At 44.0% G+C, this 22,183-nt stretch overlaps 1 protein-coding gene across 4 annotated transcripts in view; it reads right to left on the reverse strand.

Moving 5' to 3' along the window:
• ARIH1 (ariadne RBR E3 ubiquitin protein ligase 1) overlaps positions 1-22,183 on the reverse strand; it is a 475,775-nt gene that overhangs the window by 421,501 nt on the left and 32,091 nt on the right. For 2 of the 4 annotated variants that reach the window (XM_069222254.1, XM_069222253.1), the window contains exon 3: positions 7,519-7,663. In XM_069222254.1, the coding sequence (XP_069078355.1) occupies positions 7,519-7,663 (145 nt within the window). Of the gene's footprint in view, positions 1-7,497; positions 7,664-22,183 lie in introns of all 4 variants that reach the window. The other 2 variants (XM_069222252.1, XM_069222251.1) reach the window with 1 other exon arrangement.

Below are 22,183 nucleotides of genomic sequence, written 5' to 3' on the forward strand. Positions count from 1 at the left end.
CCTATGATCAGAATTTTATAAACAATGAGATGGAGATGACTTCTAATAAAATTGTGCAATGTAGTAATGAAGATGTGCCCAGAGGGGTTGTTTTTCCACTGTCGTAAACTGCAATAAAGTCTGTTTAAATAAAAAAAATAGATCCTCTGTTACAGTATGCAGGTTGGGTGGCATCAAGCAGACTACCAAGTAGCCAATTCTAGCTATCACCCATCTGAACGGAGTAGCGAGCTGCAGTTTATTACTTTGGATTCTAACTCCAAACAGCAACAGTAGCACACAATTTGGATGGGGGAGGGAGGCAAAAAAAATAATGGAAAGGGAAAAAAAAAAAAAAAAAAAATGGCACAGCCCTATCTTAGAGCCTACCTTTTCAGCGAAAAAACAGTGAACTGGCATAGAAGGACCAAGTATTTAACTAAAGGAGAGATAAAGGAGAGCTTTCACAGCACTAATAGAAGTGAGATAAAGATCATCATAGAGGGAAAAAGACAGCCAGTCAGTATACTTCTACAGACCTAGAGTGCCCAGAAACCCACCTTCTACCAGTTAGGAATTTTCAGAGAAAAAGCAATCTACGTGGTGGCTTAGGCCAAAGCGGAAATCCTGCGTGTGCCAATAGGTATTTCCCCAAAAAAGATTTTACCTGGAGCTCAAGGGAGGGTGTGGGAGCCACAAAATACTACGCATAGAGGTCACATAACTAATAATGTATACATTAGTCCCCCACCAAGCTGCCCCTAACAGTAATGAATTTGTTCCAATTACAAATTCACATTTTTCCCAAGAAGATCAAATCAATAATCCAAGTATTCTATAGGTTTTCTTGTTTATTGGGCTCTCCAACGCCGATCCAAATGCATCCAAGTTTGACACACATATCCATATAATTCATGTTCTCCTTAACTTCATACAGATCGCGTGGCCAACACGTTTCACCTAAATGGCAGTAAGCCAACAAGTTCATCAGGGCTACAACAGATGCAGTATAAAAACCATTAGAAGAGAATGTTACACAACTAGATCAGTGTGTCAATTATACCTTACAATGTGCACAAAAGAGAATAAACCACATCTCCAAGAAACCCAAGAGTAATGACAACACCATGTTGTGAGAAATATTAAGAAAGTGAGTTAAAAACTGAAAGAAAATGTTTTTTGTCACCAACAATCAGAGTACCTATGCCCCGTGCATGACACTATATGATTCACCAATAGAGACTGTCAATAACGAGAAAAACACCTTAATATTGTTACCAAAACCTCAGTAGTTCAGGTTACAAACGATAGACCGTATGCGGTTTCTGTGTGTGTGTGGGGGAGAAGGGAGGGGAAGACATACGCCCATTTAAAAGAAAAAGAAAAAAAAACAAAAAAAAAACACGTTGCTTATAATAGTGACCAATTAGCAAAGACAACTACGTAGTGTTCAGACCAAAGTCATAACGTTCCAACTTCAAAATGAATCCCACTTGGCTCATTAGAACCTTGTGTCCCAATCTTCCAGTAAAGTGAAGCCCGAAAGTACGATAAAAAGTAGTGAAAAAGGAAATCAGCACCATTTTGATCCGTACTTGTCAAAGTTATGTTGCCACATGGGCAGCCCCTCTCTGTATGTCATTAATCCTAAAACACTGTCAAGGTAGTAAAAGCATTTCCACTTTATACGGTCAATGCCTTATGCTGCGGTGAAGAGCAGAGAGTACTCCTCCTTTCGGATAATCAGGCAGAGTGTAAGTATAGCACGCACCATCTTTAAATCACTATTGATATCCTCCCAGTTAGTGCGTCACAGTACCGGCACACACAGACCCGCCAGTCATTAGTAATAACAAGCGGACAAGAGTACGGCCAGAAATGAATGTGTGTAATAGAGGCAGCCATCTTAGTATTACCAAATTCACTCACTCCAATAAACACCAACCGCTAGTCAGTCATAATTTACTAACGCATGACCCCAAACTCATTTCAATGCGAATCCACATTAATACTCCAATCAACATTTGAGGTACACACGTCCATAACTAAGTGCATAAATAAGGACCCGTAAACGATACTGAACGGTCCAGTACACCTATATTTCCCCACAACAGCCCAGGAGTGAGAGACTACTCCTAGTAAACAAGTCAGTGGTTAGCGTATGTTGAAAACCTGAAAACACACAGTTAATACGCACATATGTTAAAACACAGACAACAATGATAGCCCCCTGTGAAAGCACAGCGTCCCATGTCCCTGTGACCCCATTCGCAAGAGACAGAAGGTAAGTGAAGACACCCTGATAGAAAGTTGCAAATGTGAGTAGAATAGAATTAGTACTATCATTTATTTCTCAATCAATAAGTGCAGTTGACCACAAGTAAGTTAAATAGTAAAACAGGATCCAGACAGTTATTACACACCTCATTCATATACAAAGATGGTGTTACAAATAACCAGGTACTGGTCATGTACCCAAAAGATATTGCAGTTGTGATCACAATTAAGACCCCGTTCAAAAGTGTGTGCATGATCTAACAGGCTTCACATTGTCTAAGACGTAATTCTTGATTAGCCCCTCTTGCATCACCATAAATGACATCAATACCATGAAATTTTAAATTCAGGTGCATCCCTTGTGATGTACATTCCTTTGCATAATGTGCTATAGGGTATTTCATGTCCAATTGTTTCAATGTCCTGTTGGTACAACTGGACATGTCATCGGCTTACTGCCATTACAACAAAACATGTGCTGGCTACGTGATCTGTATGAAGTTAAGGAGAACATAAATTATATGGGTTTGAGTCAAATTTTGATGCATTTGGATACGACCAATAAACAAGAAAACCTATGGTATACTTGGACTATTGATGTGATCTTCTTTGAAAAATCTGAATTTTCAGATACTCTGAGAACTAGTATTCTATTTGCCAGTCAAAGGGAACAAAGGGACCAGCTCTCACTTCAAAATATTCAATTTCCTGATAAACAAGGCAGAGCTGTTGTCTTGTCCCGCCCAGATTATTCTTATTGTCTACATTGGCTTCCTAGAATACTCATTAGCAGACTATGAAACCAAGCAACTAGAATGAGCCTCAACACACTAAAGCCGGACCATACCAAGCCTGAATTTAAAGCACTCCAAAGGCTGCCTATCAGTCAGGATCAAATGCAAGGTTCTTTGCACTCTCCATAAAACCTAATAGTTAAAAAAATATATATAATAAACCAAAGTACCTGCAAAACAGAATACAATATCCAAGAAAACCCTCACTCATTTGCTGCTAATATCTTTCAGGAAAAACCAAGCAGATTGACACCCAGGATGATCACTGGAAGCAAGAGGCCCGAGACTGTGGAACGTTCTTTGGCTGTCCCCAAGTCTCAAACAAAGCTAGATGCGTTTCAGAAGACTACTATAACTATTCAGGCTCACCTTCTTCATCAGAGCTTTCTGAATTCTCAGGGGCTATGGTCAAGCATATCATCTATGAATGTCTACTCGACCTGATTGGTCACGCTCTCATTTTATCTAGGTCAGATAAAGCTCCCATCTCTTGCTTTGCCCTGATGTTAAGGAGATTAGATGTAGCACATAATACTCCTAAATAAACCAAAGAGGATCCAGAAGCAGGTACACCTTAGGGGGCAATGGTGGCAGTAAATTACATTTCTTTTATTCAAAATCAAACTTTTAAAAATAAAATCAAACACTGAGGGCACATCCTGATCTTTCAACAGACTTAAATGTTAGTCACAGAATGGCACTAACTTCTAACTACAACTCTTTATATACAACTACACAATAATAGGAATGCATGGCTTTTCTACTTTATGAATGTTCTAAAATCAATAATTAGATTAATAGGAAAAAAACTGATGCCATTAAGAGCTACTCTTCATACAGCTCAGTGATTCCTTTAAAAAATGTACTAAGAAGTGCCTCGCCTCACATTTTTGCCCTTCCAGCAACATGTGAAATCACCCTTGCACAAACGCCAGCTAACACAAGTCAAGTTAGTCAAGGCATTAACCCAGGGCCTCCTAGGGTGTATAAAATGTGGACCTAAATATGCTGGACAGAGTGAAGTTTAAAGTAAAAAATAAAAAAACATTCCTTATCTAGTACTTTGCCCATTCCTCCCCACCTCAAAGACCTGATATGCACTAAAGGGATAGAAACAAATTTGGTTTGCAGAAAACCAGGAAACGGACTTCTCATTAACACCCTCAATATTTCTCAAATGACTGTTCTTTACCCAGGGGTTCTTCAGAATGCTCAGTCCAAAACTTAAAATTAAACCATTAATGGTTCTTGATTGAGAATGCAAAGTTTTAAAGCAAGTTTTAAAAAGTTAAGCCTTTAATGCTAAGCTCTGCCTCTATAGACTATGTTCCAGCATGTCTTAGGGGAGTCTTTTAGAATTAGAGAAGCCAAATATTACTTTATGAACAGAACATTGGAACAAATTAACTACCATAAATTCAAGATGTGCACCTGCTGCACAAATCAGGTGTGCAAAGATATGGCTCGTATCACTTTGTAGATAGGACGTGTTTGGACTAGTTATCCAGTTTCACCAGGGCAAACTTCGAGTGATTCTTTGCCCCTCAACACATCCAAATGCATTTTATGGCTTCATAGCATCTACAATCAAATAAGACCATGTTAAGAATTATACTAAGATCATTCCCCACTGGGTGGTTCTCTTGAGAATTCAGAAATCTTTGGAGATCTACCTTCGTACAATCAACAATACTTAGGTCAACTATAAATGTGTTGTCTGCATACTGAAATAACAGAATATGGGGACGACTGTCTTGGTGGAGACCATCCCACAACCTCTAGAGCACAACCCAAATCAGTGTACATATAGTAAGGTACAGGTGTACAATATGGCCCCCTGTTTTAGTCCTCTACTGATTTAACTTGGTTCAGTATCTCTGGATTCACCCTCCACCCTCCAGTCCCCAATATGTTGCCAACTTAAATCAACTTCCCTCAGTTCACACCAAACAAATGCCACATGGAAACCTATAAGGCAGTCATGCACGATGACTTACTTTCAAATACCTGGTTTTGGATCAAAAGTGATGTCAGTCAAACTGTGCCTCACATTTGGGATGGAAGTTAGTTTAGGGTGATGTGATATTAATACAAGCTAATACCCAAGAATTTAACCAACAACAAATATACATATACTTTTTCATCAACATCCAGGAGAGCTTTTAACAGCTGGTTGTTTTTCATTAGTCTCCTTTTTTAAAGCAAAGGCTGAATCCCAGGGGACAGGAGCCACTATTTTAGCTAAGCAACCAGCCTATTTAATTATCTGGTCTTGTTTAAAACACATCATATGGATGCCGTTCGGGCTGTGGCCCAATCTGGTCTAACCCTACTAATCAAATTAAAAAAATGTATTACTTTATGAAAGATCTTACTAGTTTTCTTTATTTATTGGGGTACCTACTGTATTATTATAGACACAACAGTGCTGTATATTAATCTGTAATATGTCCTACTCCGTACTATTTAAAGGGGCTGCTCAAATGAATTTACATAGTCCCAAAACAACTGAGCATTATATTCCTTGCAATGATGCTATATGGTCAGTATGAAAATGTTCAGTCTTCCATTAAAAATGTTTTTAATGCCATTCTTTGTCAATCAGAGCTAGTAACTGAAGGTTTTAAGCGCACCAAACTCTACAACTGAACCTGTTCAATGGTGACATCAAAGGTCCAATTCACCCACCCTACAAAGCAGTTGTATGCAATCCCACTTATAGAAAAGCCAGGAGAGGTACTGAATAGTCTTAGCCTCAGGTGTGCAGAGATATTTGATTTTGTCACTGAAAGTCTCTCTTATTCAACGTTGAGTTAAAGGAAAGGAAAAGGAAGGGCTGGGTGACAACAAGATCTGAAGGAATACCCTAGCCCGAAGCGACATGAAAACACTAGTCAAAAAGTAGTCTTGTAGATACTAAGTGGATGGAACCAGCAAATTGGACTATATCAGTCTTGAACTGCGCTAATCACTGGTGTCTGCGGTGCTTCACTGCATTCTGAATTTGTAAGCACCTTTACCTCCTGGCGAAGCTTCATCCTCACTAGCCAGAGAGAAAAATCAGATACTTGATCATTCATTTGGATTACAACAGTATTGTGACCCTGGAACAACAGAGGTAAATTACCATAATTCAGAGGATTAATGATTAGTAAAACTCAGAACCCAAAGGTAAGCCCATGTTGACGTCAACCTCCATGCAGGAAAGAGGGTCCCACGAATAGGCTGTCTCACTTGCTCACTGATGAGAGCTGAGCAGTACTGCACCCCATTTCAGAGCATATATACTTATGACGAAAAACCTCAATATCTGGAGCTCGGCTGTGCATAATTTGATAACAGAAACAAATTAAATTATTGAACTATACATTCTGTTAGTTGTTAAAGTGGCTCATCTCTACTTACACAATATTTCAAAAAGCGCCATTTGTTAGGAATCAAAGACAAGCTAGCACTAGCTCAAGATTATCATTGCCAATTAGTTTCATACAATCATCTCATACATTTCATACAGTCTCATACTGTCTATCAAGATGTTTCATGCTGTTCAAAGCAAAGCTATTAAAATAGTACTTGGCTTGAAGTACGATCATATGTCTAGGCTATGAAGAGACCCTGATTGGTTATTCTTAAATTCTCAGTTGAAAATAGGAGTGCTCTGCAATTGTGGCAAAACACTACACTGACTACCATGTGTGTACTTGTTTCATATTAGTGAAAGCACTAAGAAAGAGGAACTTCACAATGCACATTGGGTCCTAAAGCGGCTATCGTGGTAGGCTTGAATGTGAAAGCCTGATAATGACTGGTGTGACGCAGTGGAATCCCTTCCCAGCTTTGTTCTGTTATGTATCAAACTCAAACCAATTTTGACACCTGGAAAAATCCAAAATGTTCCATTCTATTGAAATATTAATCTGTATAATAATACTAATTACTTTTCATGACAAGAATGTGATGTTTGCAGTTTCACATGTGTATGACAGGACTCTAGAAGCTTGCTTCAGGCAGAACATGTGCTTTGAGAAGCTTAATTTTATCATGGTTTTCAATGGGTCACATTTAACTACTTGTCCTCTGAATCTTATAATTTTAAAATAAGGAGCCCCAACTTCAAATGTGGTACAATGGTGTTAAGTTTATAACAAAACCGTACACAGAATTATGCTCTATTTTAACATCTGTATATTGTCTAGGGTACATAGTAAAAGGTACAGCGTGTTCCTTACAACCACATCATGTTAGAGTCTGACAAGTGTAAACCTCTTTCTGGGATCAAACCACTAAACTCACAAACACACAAAAAAAAACAACAAAAAAAAAACGGTATGACGTGAAATAATTGGGGTGCAACACATACTGAATATATGACCTGGGCTGTGTCACTTTAACCATTACAGTAAATGTGCACTACAGCGCTGTATAGAGAAACTCCATATCCACCTGCCTTGTGTCGCGGGGTACTCACTGAGTTGGGGTAATTCAGATAACAGATCTGACAGGGCATGTCCAGTGCAGATGACCGAGTATTCATCGGACGTGTCCGAGACTTTTTGCTGGGATTGATGACATGACACTCTGAAAAGAGCTTCTCCAAGTTGCCATCGAAGTACCTGCAAAAAGCAGACGGAAAAGAGTAAATCGAGAGAAGTGCAGCATCAATTGGATTTTAAAAACTCATTCTAAAGTATGACAAGTCTCGTTATCCACATCATCTTGCATTTCATAAATTAAAAGCAAAACAGATTCTCCGCAGTGACAAGATAGGTACATCACCTTGCATTTGTGAGGCAAAAACTAAGATGTGATCAGTGTTTTCTAACCCAGTTACCAGCCTTACAGCAGAATTTAACTTGGCTTTCAGAGGCACCAATCTTCAAAAAACCAAGGACTGAACTACAGTTTTGAAAACGGACACAAACATAGAAAATTATCCCTGTGCTTGCCGTTTTTGCTTGTGTGCTGATATGTGACTGTAAATGTAGTTTATTTTTTTGTCCCGTGTAAAGTTCAGGGGATATGTGCATTTACAGACTGGAGACATACAACCAAGAATATTAAGGTAATATAACTTGTAATTAATCTGAATTGTCAATCAGCAGATCCTCAGTTTTCAGAGGACACAACTTAAGAGTGTTTAGACAGCCAGGCCTCAATATCACTGAGGATTAAAGGAAAGTGGAGATGGAAGCTGTCCTCCAGAGGAGAAATTAAACTATAAAATCACGTATCATCAATGTACAGTGACTTAGAAGGAAGGAAGATAAACATTTAAAGTCCAGATTAAAGCTGTAATATATGGATGAAGATCTGTAGTCGTGAAGCAAGCAGTCCAGTGAGGAAAGAACTATGTTTATTGTTGGGGGCTGAAGCAATAGCAAACTCGGAGATTAGGCTGCAACATTTTTTGAGGCAAATTGACCTAGGTCCGATAAACTTGGAAGGGTTGAGTGGGAGCTACCATATATAATACACTTTGGAGTTAATGGTGATTGGTAAGCAAGATTTTATCAAGCATAAGGTATTGTTCAAGAAGATGTTTTCAGTTTTCCGACATCCTCTTGTCGAATGGTAATAGTGGCCTGCCATCACCGTTTTCCGAGTAATCCCAGGTATCCCGTTTTTAGTTTTTTGTAGCATTCCTAGACAACTTGATGGGACAGATTATTTGGAAGGGGTGAGCACTAGACATATAGGACACACAGGATTGATATTCAACAACAGTAAAAAGAAGGCAGAAGTGGTGATGGGGAGAGCGCAAGAGGAAGGGACATCAAAAGCAGTGAGTGGAAAGCCAAGGTACTAGGAGACCTGAATAGATCATTTGACAGAAAACATATAGGAAAGATAGGAAAGAAATTTGGGTACATTAACGGAATGTGTTGCTAACGTAACATTTCTCACTACAGACTATTAGAAATTTGGAATCAGGCTTTGTATGAACAAACATAATACGTATAAAGTAGTGGAGCTAGGAGACCACAATAGATCATTTAAGGGTCCGGTATGTAAGTTAACGTACAGGGACAAAAAGTGATAAAAAATAACTGTATAACTGTGTAAATTGTATGTCCACTGCATTTACGAAAATAGCCAAATATTAAATAATAATTTAAAAAATACTATTAAACCAAAGTTGCACATCTTTAACAAATAACATGAATTAATTGCCTATCAGCAGTCACATTATGATAGAAGGAACTTCGAGGAAAAAAAACTAAGATCTGTCTCACTCTAGAACAGCTCTCACAGACGTTTTAGAGTGACCGAACTGGTAAGGTAGCAGTCAGTGAAACGATCCATTGGTGCTACCAATGCCAGACAGTGATTAACAAGTGTTAAAAAGAAAAAAAAAGAAGGACAAAATAATGAAGTAATACTATTACATTGTATTACGCTTCATAATTTGCTTTTTCTTGCCGCATAATTTACTCAACACTGCAGTATAATTTGGCTCTCTCCTGCTGCATAATTCCAGTGGCACTGCCTAAAGTGAGCACCTGCTTTTCTTCATTTTACCACCTCTTCTGTCTGCAAAGATAGCAATGATAAATGTGTCTAGATAAAGCATCACAGGCATGCATCAGTATTTCAATGTATAGCATACTAAAGGCAAACCTCTTGGCTTTGCCAATGTCCGGCAGCTATGTTCTCTCTAAATGTTTTCATTTGTCTGTGGCAAAGTATCTTTTTGCACTGCAGCCAACCACATTTGCAATGAAGACATGCAATGTTTGTTACTCCAAATAAGGCCAGTGAGCAATTGTCACTGGCAGTGCAAGCAGTTGCGTCAAATATTCTGTATATACTAATATTTAACAAGTAGGGTGCTTCAAATACTTTTCCGCAGGTGTCTTAGGTGGCAGGGTACCCTGCAATGGTATGTCAGAGACCCTTGCCAGGAAGCCAACCTGCATCAACCTGCATTAACAGCTGTGGATTGCAAGAGACAACCCCACTCCTAACCTGATTACCCTTAAACTCCAGATTGGATCATGGGGATGCCGGCATGATGATGGATGGTGCCGGCATGCCAAGACGCCTACTGACAGGCACTTTCAAAATGTCATGCAACACTAAGCATATCTTGCCAGAAGACCCTGGAACTGGATTATCTCAAACACATCTATTAACATTCAAATCTAAATACACTGACATGGAGCTCAAATCAACTAGTTTCTATTCTAAAATACATCTTTACATGAACATAAGGTGACATACTAAGAATAGTTAGTTATTGGGTAAATCTCTCTTTTGTTCTAACTTCAGTACCTTGCTGAACGACTACTGACAAAGTTAAATTCCCCCATAGCTGAAATCTTTTTGACTTGAGCAATTACCTTTTGTTGGATGCCTCATGACAAACTCACTTGCATTTTGGAAACCTATTGTACATCCAGCTGGCATTCAGGACTTAGGGAGTATTTATGGACTTCGGTGTCTGCTCTCTTTTTCATTGGATTCCATCCTTTTTTAGGTTTTCCTCATCATGACCGGCAGTAAATGACTATGCTACTTCTAGGTAGTACTACAGAAATTATATATTCTGTGCCCCTTTAGCACCTTTCAACATATTTCAAAATCTGAAATGTGAGGGCTTTCTATGGCTTGACAAATGTGACTATGTTGCCTTATTGCCCACTGACTTCTTACCCTGCATATGGTCAATACTGCCATCTAAACCAATGCCTCCGTCTCTTGGTTTTCCTGGTATACTCACCACATTTTCTTTGTCTGCCAACATTCTCACCATGCGACCACACTAAGCCAATTCACTGACTAAACACCTATTCAACACTTCAAGACCAGAAAATACTGGTTCAGAGACACTTCTTGATCTGGCTAGCAGTGTGGGGATTCCCTCTGACTGCCTTGAAGACAGAACCCCCCCCCCCCCCCCCCCAAAAAAAAAAAAAAAAAAAAACCTGGCTACTAGCCTTTATCAGGGCAAAACTGGTCGTAGGTTGTTTGTATTCCTATTCAGTGTGGACCTGACTTGGCAGTTCGGGCTGCAGGCTGTACTGATTCAATGAGGAGCAGGGTCAGCACTGATCTGCATAAAGCTGGGACGAAACTGAGGTGGCATGATTGGTGAAAAATGATGGATTAGGGCGAGGCCCGAGCAACTGCTAGTGGCCAAGATTATTTCAAACACTCCATCCATCACCTTTTTCTGTTGCACATGTAATAGAATGGGTACAGAACTCCCTTTTGGTTTAAGTTAAAGGTAGATTGGCCATGACGCAACTCAATTATGTACAGCAACTGTAAAACAATGATACATTTTTCAGGCAAGTTCTGGGATGTACCATTTGTCTAGAACTGTTGGCTGGATAACCATTCTAACTGCAACTCAGAATGCCACACTGTCAGGGAGCTAGCTGGGATAGCTTTGTACTCAGTAAAACATTTGCTAGTGATGCAAGCGGAGCTAACTTATTAGACAGAAAATCAAAAAGTTCACACATTATCACTATGAGGTAGTGCCTGCTTCAGACCGTGATAAACACACATGCAATGGTGCTTGCTGCTTAAATACAAAATATGTACTGTAGAAGCACGTTTCACAACTTTTCTTATTTCACTCTCCCCCAGGCCTATGTCAATACTTCTGCTGTCTGTTCTGCACATTCCCTTTGCCTTGTTTATAGTGCTTTTCTGACTGACTGCTTTCTAATTTAGTGGGTTTGTAAATGAGCACCGTTAAGCAACTCATGGTCCAAATATTCTTAAGTGTTTTGTAATGTTTCCTAGCATGGTATACCGATTGAGGGAAGCAAGGCAAAAAAAAGATTAAGGCAACATCATGGCTAACAACAACATTTCATGTTTTTTTCCCCAATTAAACGAGGCCTCACTTTTCACTAGTGGATGGTTAGTGCTGTTGGTTCAGAAAGTAAGAATAGCTTAAAATCACCTTCATAATATGGTCCACAGTAAATCTGAATTAAACTCCTTTCCTCATCACCTCTTTCCTATGAGTTTCCAGGCTGGTGCCTACCCACAGCACATAAAAGCAGCCTTCACTCTGTATGGTCCGTAAGCTCTTGCTTTGTTCCTGCTCTCTGCCCTCCGATGTGAAATTACTTCTGTTACCAATTATGACTTCTGTTGCCATATAAATCACATACTGATATTCCTCCAGATGAGATGCATTTAAGCAGCCATCAATCTCCACATTGTGGTTGGAGGGGAGGTATATGTGATGATAGAAACCCCTACCCTATGAATATGGTTTCACTGGCTGTGGGCTCTTGGGTCATCAGCCTCTGAATAACAAATTTTCCCTTATTTGAGGCCCATAACGTCTTGATGATTCGTAGCGTCAAATGGGTTGGTTCTCAAACAAGAACTTGAGAACTTGGCGGGTGACTGTGTGGTGTTCAGTTTTAGAAGTGAAAGTCTGGTTATCCCACGGGATTCTATAAGGCTTTTCCCATTAGGGTATTTTTTTTTATAGACACCTACAGAGCAAACACAGGATTGTGCACCGTTCGCATGTTCGCCATCCCTATGCCGCAATTTCAACTCAGAATCTTAATCCTATATTATCCAGTCTTTCTGATAACGAATGACAATCTTTTGATTAGTCTAACTCTGTTCCGACTAATACCCCCCAAACACCTCCTCAGCCCCAACCCCGTTCAAGATTTATTTTACCCATAATCAAAAAAATGGAGACCTCAGTCTCTATATACAAGTCCATTATCACTGATCAATAGAGTACCCCTTGCGGTGAGGCTAATATAGTTTTTAAACTCAACACTATCATTAACCTCAATCATCTGATTCCACCAATGGAGATTGCAAACTGACCCATGGAATCTGCTGCCACTTTCACAGGTACAACATCATCAGGGTTTATACTACAGGATGTCTTGGACTCTCTCCTCTCTCATTAATTAACTCAAAAACAACTAGATCTTCCTAGAGATCATCTTAACGCATTAGGAAACATTTGCACGTTTGAATACAATCACAGGCTTCGCGCTGCCAACCATACACAAATTATTTCTTGCTACGTAGCTGGGTTTATGAACAAGTTATGTCCAGACTGGTGCAGCCTAGCAACATCTGCTCAAATTATTTGTCTACAATAAATGTGAGTCGACATCCACATTGAAGAGTTTCGCAGTTGCCACCGCAGTAACACTTTCAAGCCCTGGAAGGGTGGAAGACAGCTTAGCTATCTTATTCTCCCAATTATTGAGTAAATATTAATAAGACACATACAGGTTCACTGTACTGCCAATTTGTTCTCTTATCTCTTAGGAAACACCACTGTTTTTGCTCATTGTCAATTTTAACAATATCTTTGACTCCACTCGTAGAAAGGAAATCAAGAAATTTGAGGAAGATCTGACCTTATTTTTCTATCCTAAGTTGACCCAATACATAATCCTCTTGGTTTGAGATTTTAATATTTCCAAATGTTTACGGCCATCAAAAGAAGTGTGAGGTGTCACAGATGCATATGCGGTAGGTCAGCTACATTTCCCACAAAACACGAAAGAGCAATGCACTGAATAGCGCAATATATAAATATAACTTAACATCCTTGGAGGATAAAAGTAATGTCACCCTAGGACAACAATGCAGTTTATGGGTAGGGATGCAAAGATTATCATCAATCATATACTATCAACAAATGGTGTATCTAATATAGTGAATCTCATGACTGAACGCAATTGTTAGTGACAGTATCCTTTGGTTCTCACCTTACAGCTCAAACTAGGAGTATACTGTTCCAAGTACTGCAAGCAACATTGGAGTAATTTGATCACATGGGCCATGCCTTAAACGGGCTGGATTCAAACCTAATCAGTTTACTAATAGAAACCAACAAACGGGTCCTCGAGTCTGGTTTATCTGAGACAGTTAATCTAAGGGATATTGAAGAAGCTTTTGAGAATGTGACATACCCCATAAATGCACTACTCCACAAACTCCAGTAATGCTGTACCTAGGCACAGTAAGATGAGTCAGTCGGGTTGGTTTGACCAGACCTGCTCAGCATATAAAAAGTTATGGATACTTCGGGCGTCAAGATGGCGGTTGCACTCTGAGAGTGCTCTGGACCCCTCCGTCATCCGCCCGTAGTTAGAGTGGCCTGACCGAGCTGAAGACGTCGTCTTGACGATCCTTGTGACCCCTGGACCCCTGGGAATCTCCGGCGGCGAGCACCTTCATGAGAGCGGCCCGTTCCCGAGCCGCGCCCGATCCGTCCCTGAAAACAAAATGGCGGCCGGGGCTGACTCCCGCGGCTGAGTCGGGGCCTGACCGACGATCCCTCCCAATGCGGCCGAACTGGAACGGAGGTGTGGCGGGGTAAGGAAAGAATCCTGGAGGGAGCTGAGGCTGCGCTCCAAACGTGGTCCTCGCGGCATGCAGGAGCGGCGCTGCTGCATCCAGGGTGAGAGAGCGCTGTGTGGGTGACGCTGCGGCCGTGCGCCGGCTCGAGGACATCGGCCGAGGGGAGCTGAGAGGCTGCGCTGCACCCGGGGGAGACCCCGCTGGCAGGGGCTGGAGTGGCGGTTGCGGAGAGGGACTCCCTGGTGTCATGAGTGGCGATAAACGTATGCTGGGGGTCCACGGAGTGCGGCGGAGACACCGGGACAGGACGAGGCCGTTCTGAAGATACCAACACGACCGAATAACTAGCAATTGAACGGAGAGACTTGGGGCCACCCTCTCCGAGACCCCGATCTGAACAGGCCCACGGCGGACGGCTGCCGCACCAGGAAACACACCGCGATCCGGCCTAACGGAGGGCGATGGCCTTGAGTGACCCCGTGGCATCGCTGATGCAGCGTAAACAACACTAAGGCCGGTCGAGGCCCCACTGAAGGTAACGGCACGAAGTGACAACAGGGTGGGGGAGGGGAGAGGAGTTAGGGAAAGAAGACGCCCTACCACCCCCCCCCTTAACACTTAATACCTAATGGCAGTTAGCAGCTGGGCTGGGACAGAGCTGGACCCATTGTGGAGTCACCGGATGCCAAAGATGGAGAAGACCACAACCCGGGCCTGAATGCCTCTCCCCACGCCCTCTTTATAACTGTGGTAACTACAAACGTGCATGGGACCTAGGCTTGACTTGAAAGACTGCAAGAAGTGAGCTACCCGACTCCTGTTTCCGATATTGTGATGGGGAGAGACAAGGCGAACAAACAACCCCCACCCTCCCAGCAAAAGATTGACCAGTTCACGACACCGGCGGGCCAGCAAGGAGAGGGAGACACAGCTAGCGGAGGCCCCGCACCAGACGGAGTGAGTGCCATCCTTCAAGCCATTCAATCATCACAGTCTGCGGTAGAGACTAAGATCGGGGAAGTACGAGAAGACGTGGGTCTTGTTCGACAGGACCTCAGAAATGCAGTGAACCGGATCACCGAGGTTGAAACTAGAGTCTCCCAGACTGAAAACGACCTAGCCGACCTCAGAAGTAAAGTGGCCCAGCTGCAGACCCGAACCGGTGAGCTGCACCGTCATGCGGAAGATGCAGAAAACCGGTCAAGACGCAATAACCTGCGTTTCATCGGATTTCCGGAGGGCATAGAAGATGGCGGGGCCTCTGAGTTCCTAGAGAAGTGGATTAAAACCTGGATGCCGGAGCAGTCCCTTTCGCCCTGGTTTGCGATCGAAAGAGCCCACAGGGCACTGGCTCCTCGCCCCCCACCAGGCGGCCCAAAACGCCCAATGATTGCGCGCTTCTTTAACTTCAAAGATAGAGACAATATCCTTAAAGAGGCTAGGAGGTTGGAAGATCTTCAATGGGAGAACCATAAAATCCTAATTTTCCCAGACTATACCCGTGAGGTCCAGACCCGCCGCCGGTCGTACGAACACGTTAAGCAGAAACTTAGAGCGATGCAACTTTCATACATGCTCCTCTTCCCCGCGAGGCTCAAGGTCCTCCTGGCCGGGCGAGCGCACTTTTTTGAAACACCTGAAGAGGCTTGGGACTGGCTGACGGAGGAGGGCATCGGAGCCCGCGGGTGGGCCTTCGGGACACTCTGAGAGGGCCCCTCGGGTTGGTCCCCTCACCCCGGGAGGCCCCCGGAGGAGCCGGAGGCGCACCAGATCCCGGAGAGGGAGACTGAAAGACACAAACACCTTGGCAAATAATGAGGAAATCCGAGACTCTGGCTCACAAACCGAGAGGAAACCCGCAGACCCCTCGGGCCTCAGACCTCAAGCCAAACAATAGATGACAACAACTTGAGCCAATCCCCGGCCCTCGGTTAATATGACACATTTGACACCCGCTGATGGGAGTCCAAAAGACTTGGGATGTCAGACTTACCTATGCAGACCTTACAAGGGTCACTACAGAAGGCGTCAAGCCTCTCTACTATGACACCCGAGACTTGGCAGGTTACCACTAATTGTAATTGATCCGACTATATGGAGGGGTCTACCACTCCACCCCAAGGACAGTCCTGCTGGCTGTCTGGTTTTGGTTGGGTATTTGGGCGACAGATGCTTCCGGGGTGGGAGTATGGGGAGGGGGGTGGTTGGGGTTTTTGAAGTTAGTTTAGACAGGAATAGGATTAAGTTGGTTAGGTTTCTTATTATTTCATTGTTATGTTTGGAATGGTCGCCCCTGGGTCCACAGCCTGACACTCAGCCCTATATAACACCTACGCAACTCATGCCTGGCACTCATTAACTCAGGTCCTTTCCTGGAACGTAAATGGCCTGTTGGACAAGATTAAGAGGTCAGCAGTATTTAACACTCTCCGCAGGTACTCCCCCTCAGTGGTCCTCTTGCAGGAAACTCACCTCCTTGGGACTAAGTGCCCCATGCTCATGCGGGGAGGATATGACAGAATATACCACGCGGGCTTCTCCAGGGGCTCTAGAGGGGTAGCCATTTTACTTCACCGCTCTCTGCCTGTGGTGATCACAGCCACGCAGGTCGACCCACAGGGCAGATTTGTAGTGGCCACGGGGACTCTTTATGGAACACCGATAAACGTTATATCTGCGTATGCCCCCCCCCCCCGACGAGACTTGATGCCTTCTTGCACTCGCTCCGCCGAGTGGTTGTGGGAATACCCCAGGGGACCACCCTGCTGGGAGGGGACTTCAACGCGGTTCTCGATCCCGATTTGAATGTATCCGGCGAGATCACGGCCAGTAGATTAGCCAGGGCCTCGGCTCTGACTGGTTGGACCGAGAGCCTTGGCGAGGTATGGAGAACCTGGCACCCTAGGGATCGTCAGTACACCCACACGTCGGCCGCCCACCGGACGCAATCCAGAAAAGACCTGGTATTCATGTCCGCTCTGGACCTCTCGAGCGTCACAGGGACAGAGATACTTCCCCGGGGAGTTTCGGACCACGCACCAGTGCGGGTCTGCCTGGGTGGAGCAGATCCCTCCAGACGCCCGGTATGGCGCCTAAACGCATGGTACTTACAAGACAAAGACTACAGACTACACGCAGGAGATCAGAAATCAACTAACCCAATATTTTGATCTGAATCTGGGGTCGGTCCGGTCCCCGGGAACATTATGGGCCGCCTGTAAGGCTACCCTCAGAGGGCATGCCAAGCACCTTCTCCGCTCCCGCGAGCGAGACAGTAACTCCCAGATCTCTGACCTGGAGGCTAAGGCCCTGAGACTAGAACGCCAACAAACGACCTCTTCATCTGCCACTGCCTTGAGGCAGCTGACTATGGTTAGAGAAGAAATTAAACACCTAATGCTAGACTCGGCTAGGTGCATTTGGAGAGCTTCGGTAGTCCGTATATATGGCTGGGGGGACAAAAATGGGAAGCTCCTGCACTGGCTGGCCGCTCGCCCTCTGGCCGGCAGGGTTATACCTGAGATTTTAGAATCCTCGGGCTCCCTCTCCAGGACACCTGCTGAAATTGCACAAAGCTTTGCCTCCTACTATGCCCGCCTCTATGCAATGCACCCCCGCCCTGCCATTGAGAAAGAGACTCCCCTCTTGAATGATGTCATTCTCCCCAGGATCTCCCTGGAGGCAAGAGATAGATTGGATGAAACTACAGTATTAGCCTTGCAGAGATCACCAGTGCAATTTCCGGCCTGGCATCGGGCAAGACCCCAGGCCCCGACGGACTCCCGGCAGCGCTATATAGCAAATGCAGTGATATATTGGGTCCCCACTTACTCAATATGTATGGAGAAGCCGAGAAACTAGGCCGATTTCCCACCGAGATTGAGCAAGCTACAATAGTTGTGATACCAAAAACCCAACCCCCATCGCGGCATTGCTCGGCATACCGACCCATCTCACTTCTGAATATTGAGATCAAAGTGCTTTCCTCGACCCTGGCCTCTAGATTGAAAGAGATAATGCCCACACTAGTGCACCCTGATCAATGTGGCTTTATGCCCACTCGTAGCACCAGGCACTGCATTAGGCGGTTGCATCTGGCTCTGGCACATCGCAGGACTCTGTCACACACACCCTTGGCATTACTCTTACTGGACTTTGAAAAAGCCTTTGACACAGTGGATTGGTCCTACCTTGAACTGGTCCTGCAGACAAATGGGCTCGGCCCCAAATTCCGAGGCCTAGTGAGACTCCTGTATTCCAAACCGACAGCTCGAGTCCGGGTGAATGGAGTGGTCTCCGACCCGTTCCCTATTGGCCGCGGAACCCGGCAGGGTTGCCCGCTATCCCCATTGCTCTTCGCATTAATGATAGAGCCTCTTGCGATACTGCTGCGAGGAGATCCTCTGATCGAAGGCTGGTCATGGCCCGCTTGCGCAGAGGACCGTGTGGCGCTATACGCAGATTATGTCCTCCTATATATCTCCAACCCGGCTAAAAGTGGCCCCTGCGTGCTAAAGATCCTGGGCCTCTTCGCAGAAGCCTCGGGCTGATCCTGAATCCCGCCAAATCCCTGTTGGTCCCCCTACACCGCTCCGGAGATTGTGTGGACTGGCAGCGGAATATACCAGTACGAAGAAATAGCTTTAAATACCTGGGAATATTTATTTCACTTCTCCCCGAGTTGACATGGGAACTTAATGTTACACAGTTAACCAGGAAAATTAGAAGTGATCTCCTACACTAGAGGACACTCCCTCTTAACCTGCTTGGTAGAATAGCGCTCTACAAGATGATGATCCTTCCTAGGCTCCTCTATCTCCTGCAAAACTTTCCCCATCCCATTCCTAGGAAATGGTTTGGGGAAATGGACTCATTGGCACGCCAATTTATATGGAGCGGAGCCCGCTCACGGTTAGCACTCAAAACTTGCCAGAGGGATGTGTGTGATGGAGGTTTGGGCATGTCCAATATCCATTACTACCACCTCGCGACACAAGTACTTGTAATTAATGACTGGATGGGGGGTGGGTGGACAGATCCGGCATACCGAATGGAGCTCCAAACGATGGGGTACCCACGGATTTGGGACACCCTCTATGGAGGTCCGATCTCTCGAGACATCCCGGACGTGACCAAGGTGGTTCTGCAGGGATGGCAGACGGCTCAAAAATCGACGGGGTGGTGGGGACGACTTACCCGACAGACCCCACTGTGGCAGGGGAGGCAATTGGTGGAGGTGGCGGGCATGGAGGGGTTTCAGAATTGGGATAACATTGGCATCTCCATACTAGGCGATGTCTGGAACGGGTCACACATACAATCCTTCGAAGATCTCCAGAAAAACTTTTCATTAAATAAGACACAGTTCCACAGATACCTCCAGCTCCGACATGCCTTATCAGTACATATCCGAGTGGGAGAAACCATACCCGAATGCAGCCCCATGGAGGCCAAGGCATTGATGGGGGGCCTGGGCAAGGGAGGTGTTTCCCAGATATATCGCACCCTGGTCTCCGGCACCTCGGGTTCCCTGGGGGTGCTTCGCCAGAGATGGGAGGGGTGGGTGGGCCCCATGGAAGAGATGGAATGGGGTGAGGCGCTAATGGCCCCGCGTGCCCTGGCGATCGCTACCCGCCTTAGACTGATACAAACTTATTTTTTGCACACAGCATACCTCACACCCGACAAACTACACAGAGCGGGCCTCCGCCCCACTGCGGAGTGCCCCCGCTGCAGAAACCTTACAGCCGACTTCATCCACATGGTATGGACCTGCCCGGCCATGACAGCCTATTGGGGAGCTGTCTTGGGGGAGGTTTCTGAGGTGCTGCAGGAGAATATAGAGAGAGAGCCTCTGCCCCTCCTTCTTGGGATCATGGGTGACACCGAGCTAAGGAGACCAGATCGAATCTTCCTCGGGGTGGCGTGCTTAGTGGCTAAGAGGGATATAGTGGCTAACTGGAAGGCCAAGAGTGCCCCATCATTGGCTAAATGGAGACGGGGAGTGGATTGGTGCGCACAGAGTGAAAAACTTGTATATGAGGCTAGAGGATGTCCGAATAAATACAATAGGATATGGGGGAAATGGGAGGCAGTAATAGGCACCTGAATAACATGTCATCTCCAATATTAGTGCTGTCTGGGATTACATGTTCGACCAATGTTGGGTGCCCGTTGGCATCGTGTTTTGACGTTTGTATTATGGTTTTTCTTTCTTTTGTAAAAATCAATAAAAATTCTTTATCAAAAAACAAAACAAAAAAAAATTATGGATAGCTCTAAATGTATACCCCGGAGATCGAACTCCGGTTAGTACCCTCACTAAAAAGTATAAGGAGGCAGTACCTGCCAGGAAATAAGTGTTACAGGAGGAGGCTTGGTCTAAGCTTCAAAAAGCTATGCCACAAACAATATTTATTCTAGCAAACTATTAACTCCCCTTTTCTGAAAGATAACACAATCCCTGACCTAGACTTGCATGTGCAGATGCAAGAGTGGGTAGACCATTTTCTAGCATTTTTAGTTGTCCCACCCAAATTAGATCCCATCAGTCAAAGATTCAACCCAATAGTGTCCAATTTACAGCAAGGACCACCCAATAACTATCAATTTAGATTAAATAAAAAGGACTATTGGTAAAATCCTGGTGAGAAGCATAAATAAACATATGCCAGTATTATGGGTTTCCCATTCAGAATGAAGTTATGAACACAACTGCAAATAGTTATCTTGAGTCACTGGCAGTGCCATTTATTTTTTTATTATTATTTTATTTATTTATTTTAACAGAAGGCTCAAAGTGACCCAAAATGTTGTCATCCCATTTCTCTTTTGGACTCTTATGCTAAGATTCTGGGCAGAGTGATCTTGGAAAGATAAGAACACTGGGCAAAGACTAATTGTGTGTGCATAAGTTCACAGTATGGGATCAGGAGGGGCTTGAGGACCGTAATAAGGTGCTTTAATCTGAATCGTATAGGAAAATATAGGAGGGCTAAGATTAGACACCTGCTTTTATGTTTTGAACTGTCTGGCGCTTTTGATCTGGTAAACCATTCAATTCTGTCATAAACTTTGCTTTCTGTAGGTGTTTTGCAAAAAGCAGTGTCATAACTATCTCAGTTATACAGGAACCTTTCATCAACGGTGTCCTGACCTTAATGGAGAGCATTATCCATCTCCTAGAGAGGAGATGGGAGGGAGTGCGAGTGGGTGCCCTTTTTGCAAGCTTTGTTTATAGTGTGGATAGACTGCTACAGGACGTGGTTGTAGACTCTCCACAAGAGAACGAAAGAGGAGTCCCTGTCCTCCTATATGTTGAAGATGCTGCCCTATTTTTGAGGACAGTCAACAGCCTGCAACGACTAATCGCTTTGCCGAAAAACTTAAAATGAACCTAAAAAAAATCTGCACAATGATTTGTGGTGAGGCGACGTAAAAATCACAAACTCATTACATCAAGAGCAGACCAACTGAAAGGGTCACATCATTCTCCTATCTGGGTATCATGTTCACCTCTAGTGGTTCCTGGACTAAGCACACAGGAAAAACAAGCAAAAGATGATAAGCGCCTGTTAGGGTATTTGTAGATCTGCCACTATGTTAGGCTGCAAATCAATTCAGGAGATGGTCTCAATTTCTAGAGCTAAATGTGTATCTGCAGCCTCCTACCAACTTACAAATACAAGAGAGTACCTTCCTTCTGCAATTACTCACTACACCACAATTCACATCGGCCTATATCATTCATAGGGAACAGGGACTACAATATCTGGAAGATCTACTAAGGATAGAACCTTACCAGCCATGGCACTACGGAC

The sequence above is a fragment of the Pleurodeles waltl genome, chromosome 3_1 (assembly GCF_031143425.1).
Source record: "Pleurodeles waltl isolate 20211129_DDA chromosome 3_1, aPleWal1.hap1.20221129, whole genome shotgun sequence".
Classification (NCBI taxonomy): Eukaryota; Metazoa; Chordata; class Amphibia; order Caudata; family Salamandridae; genus Pleurodeles; species Pleurodeles waltl.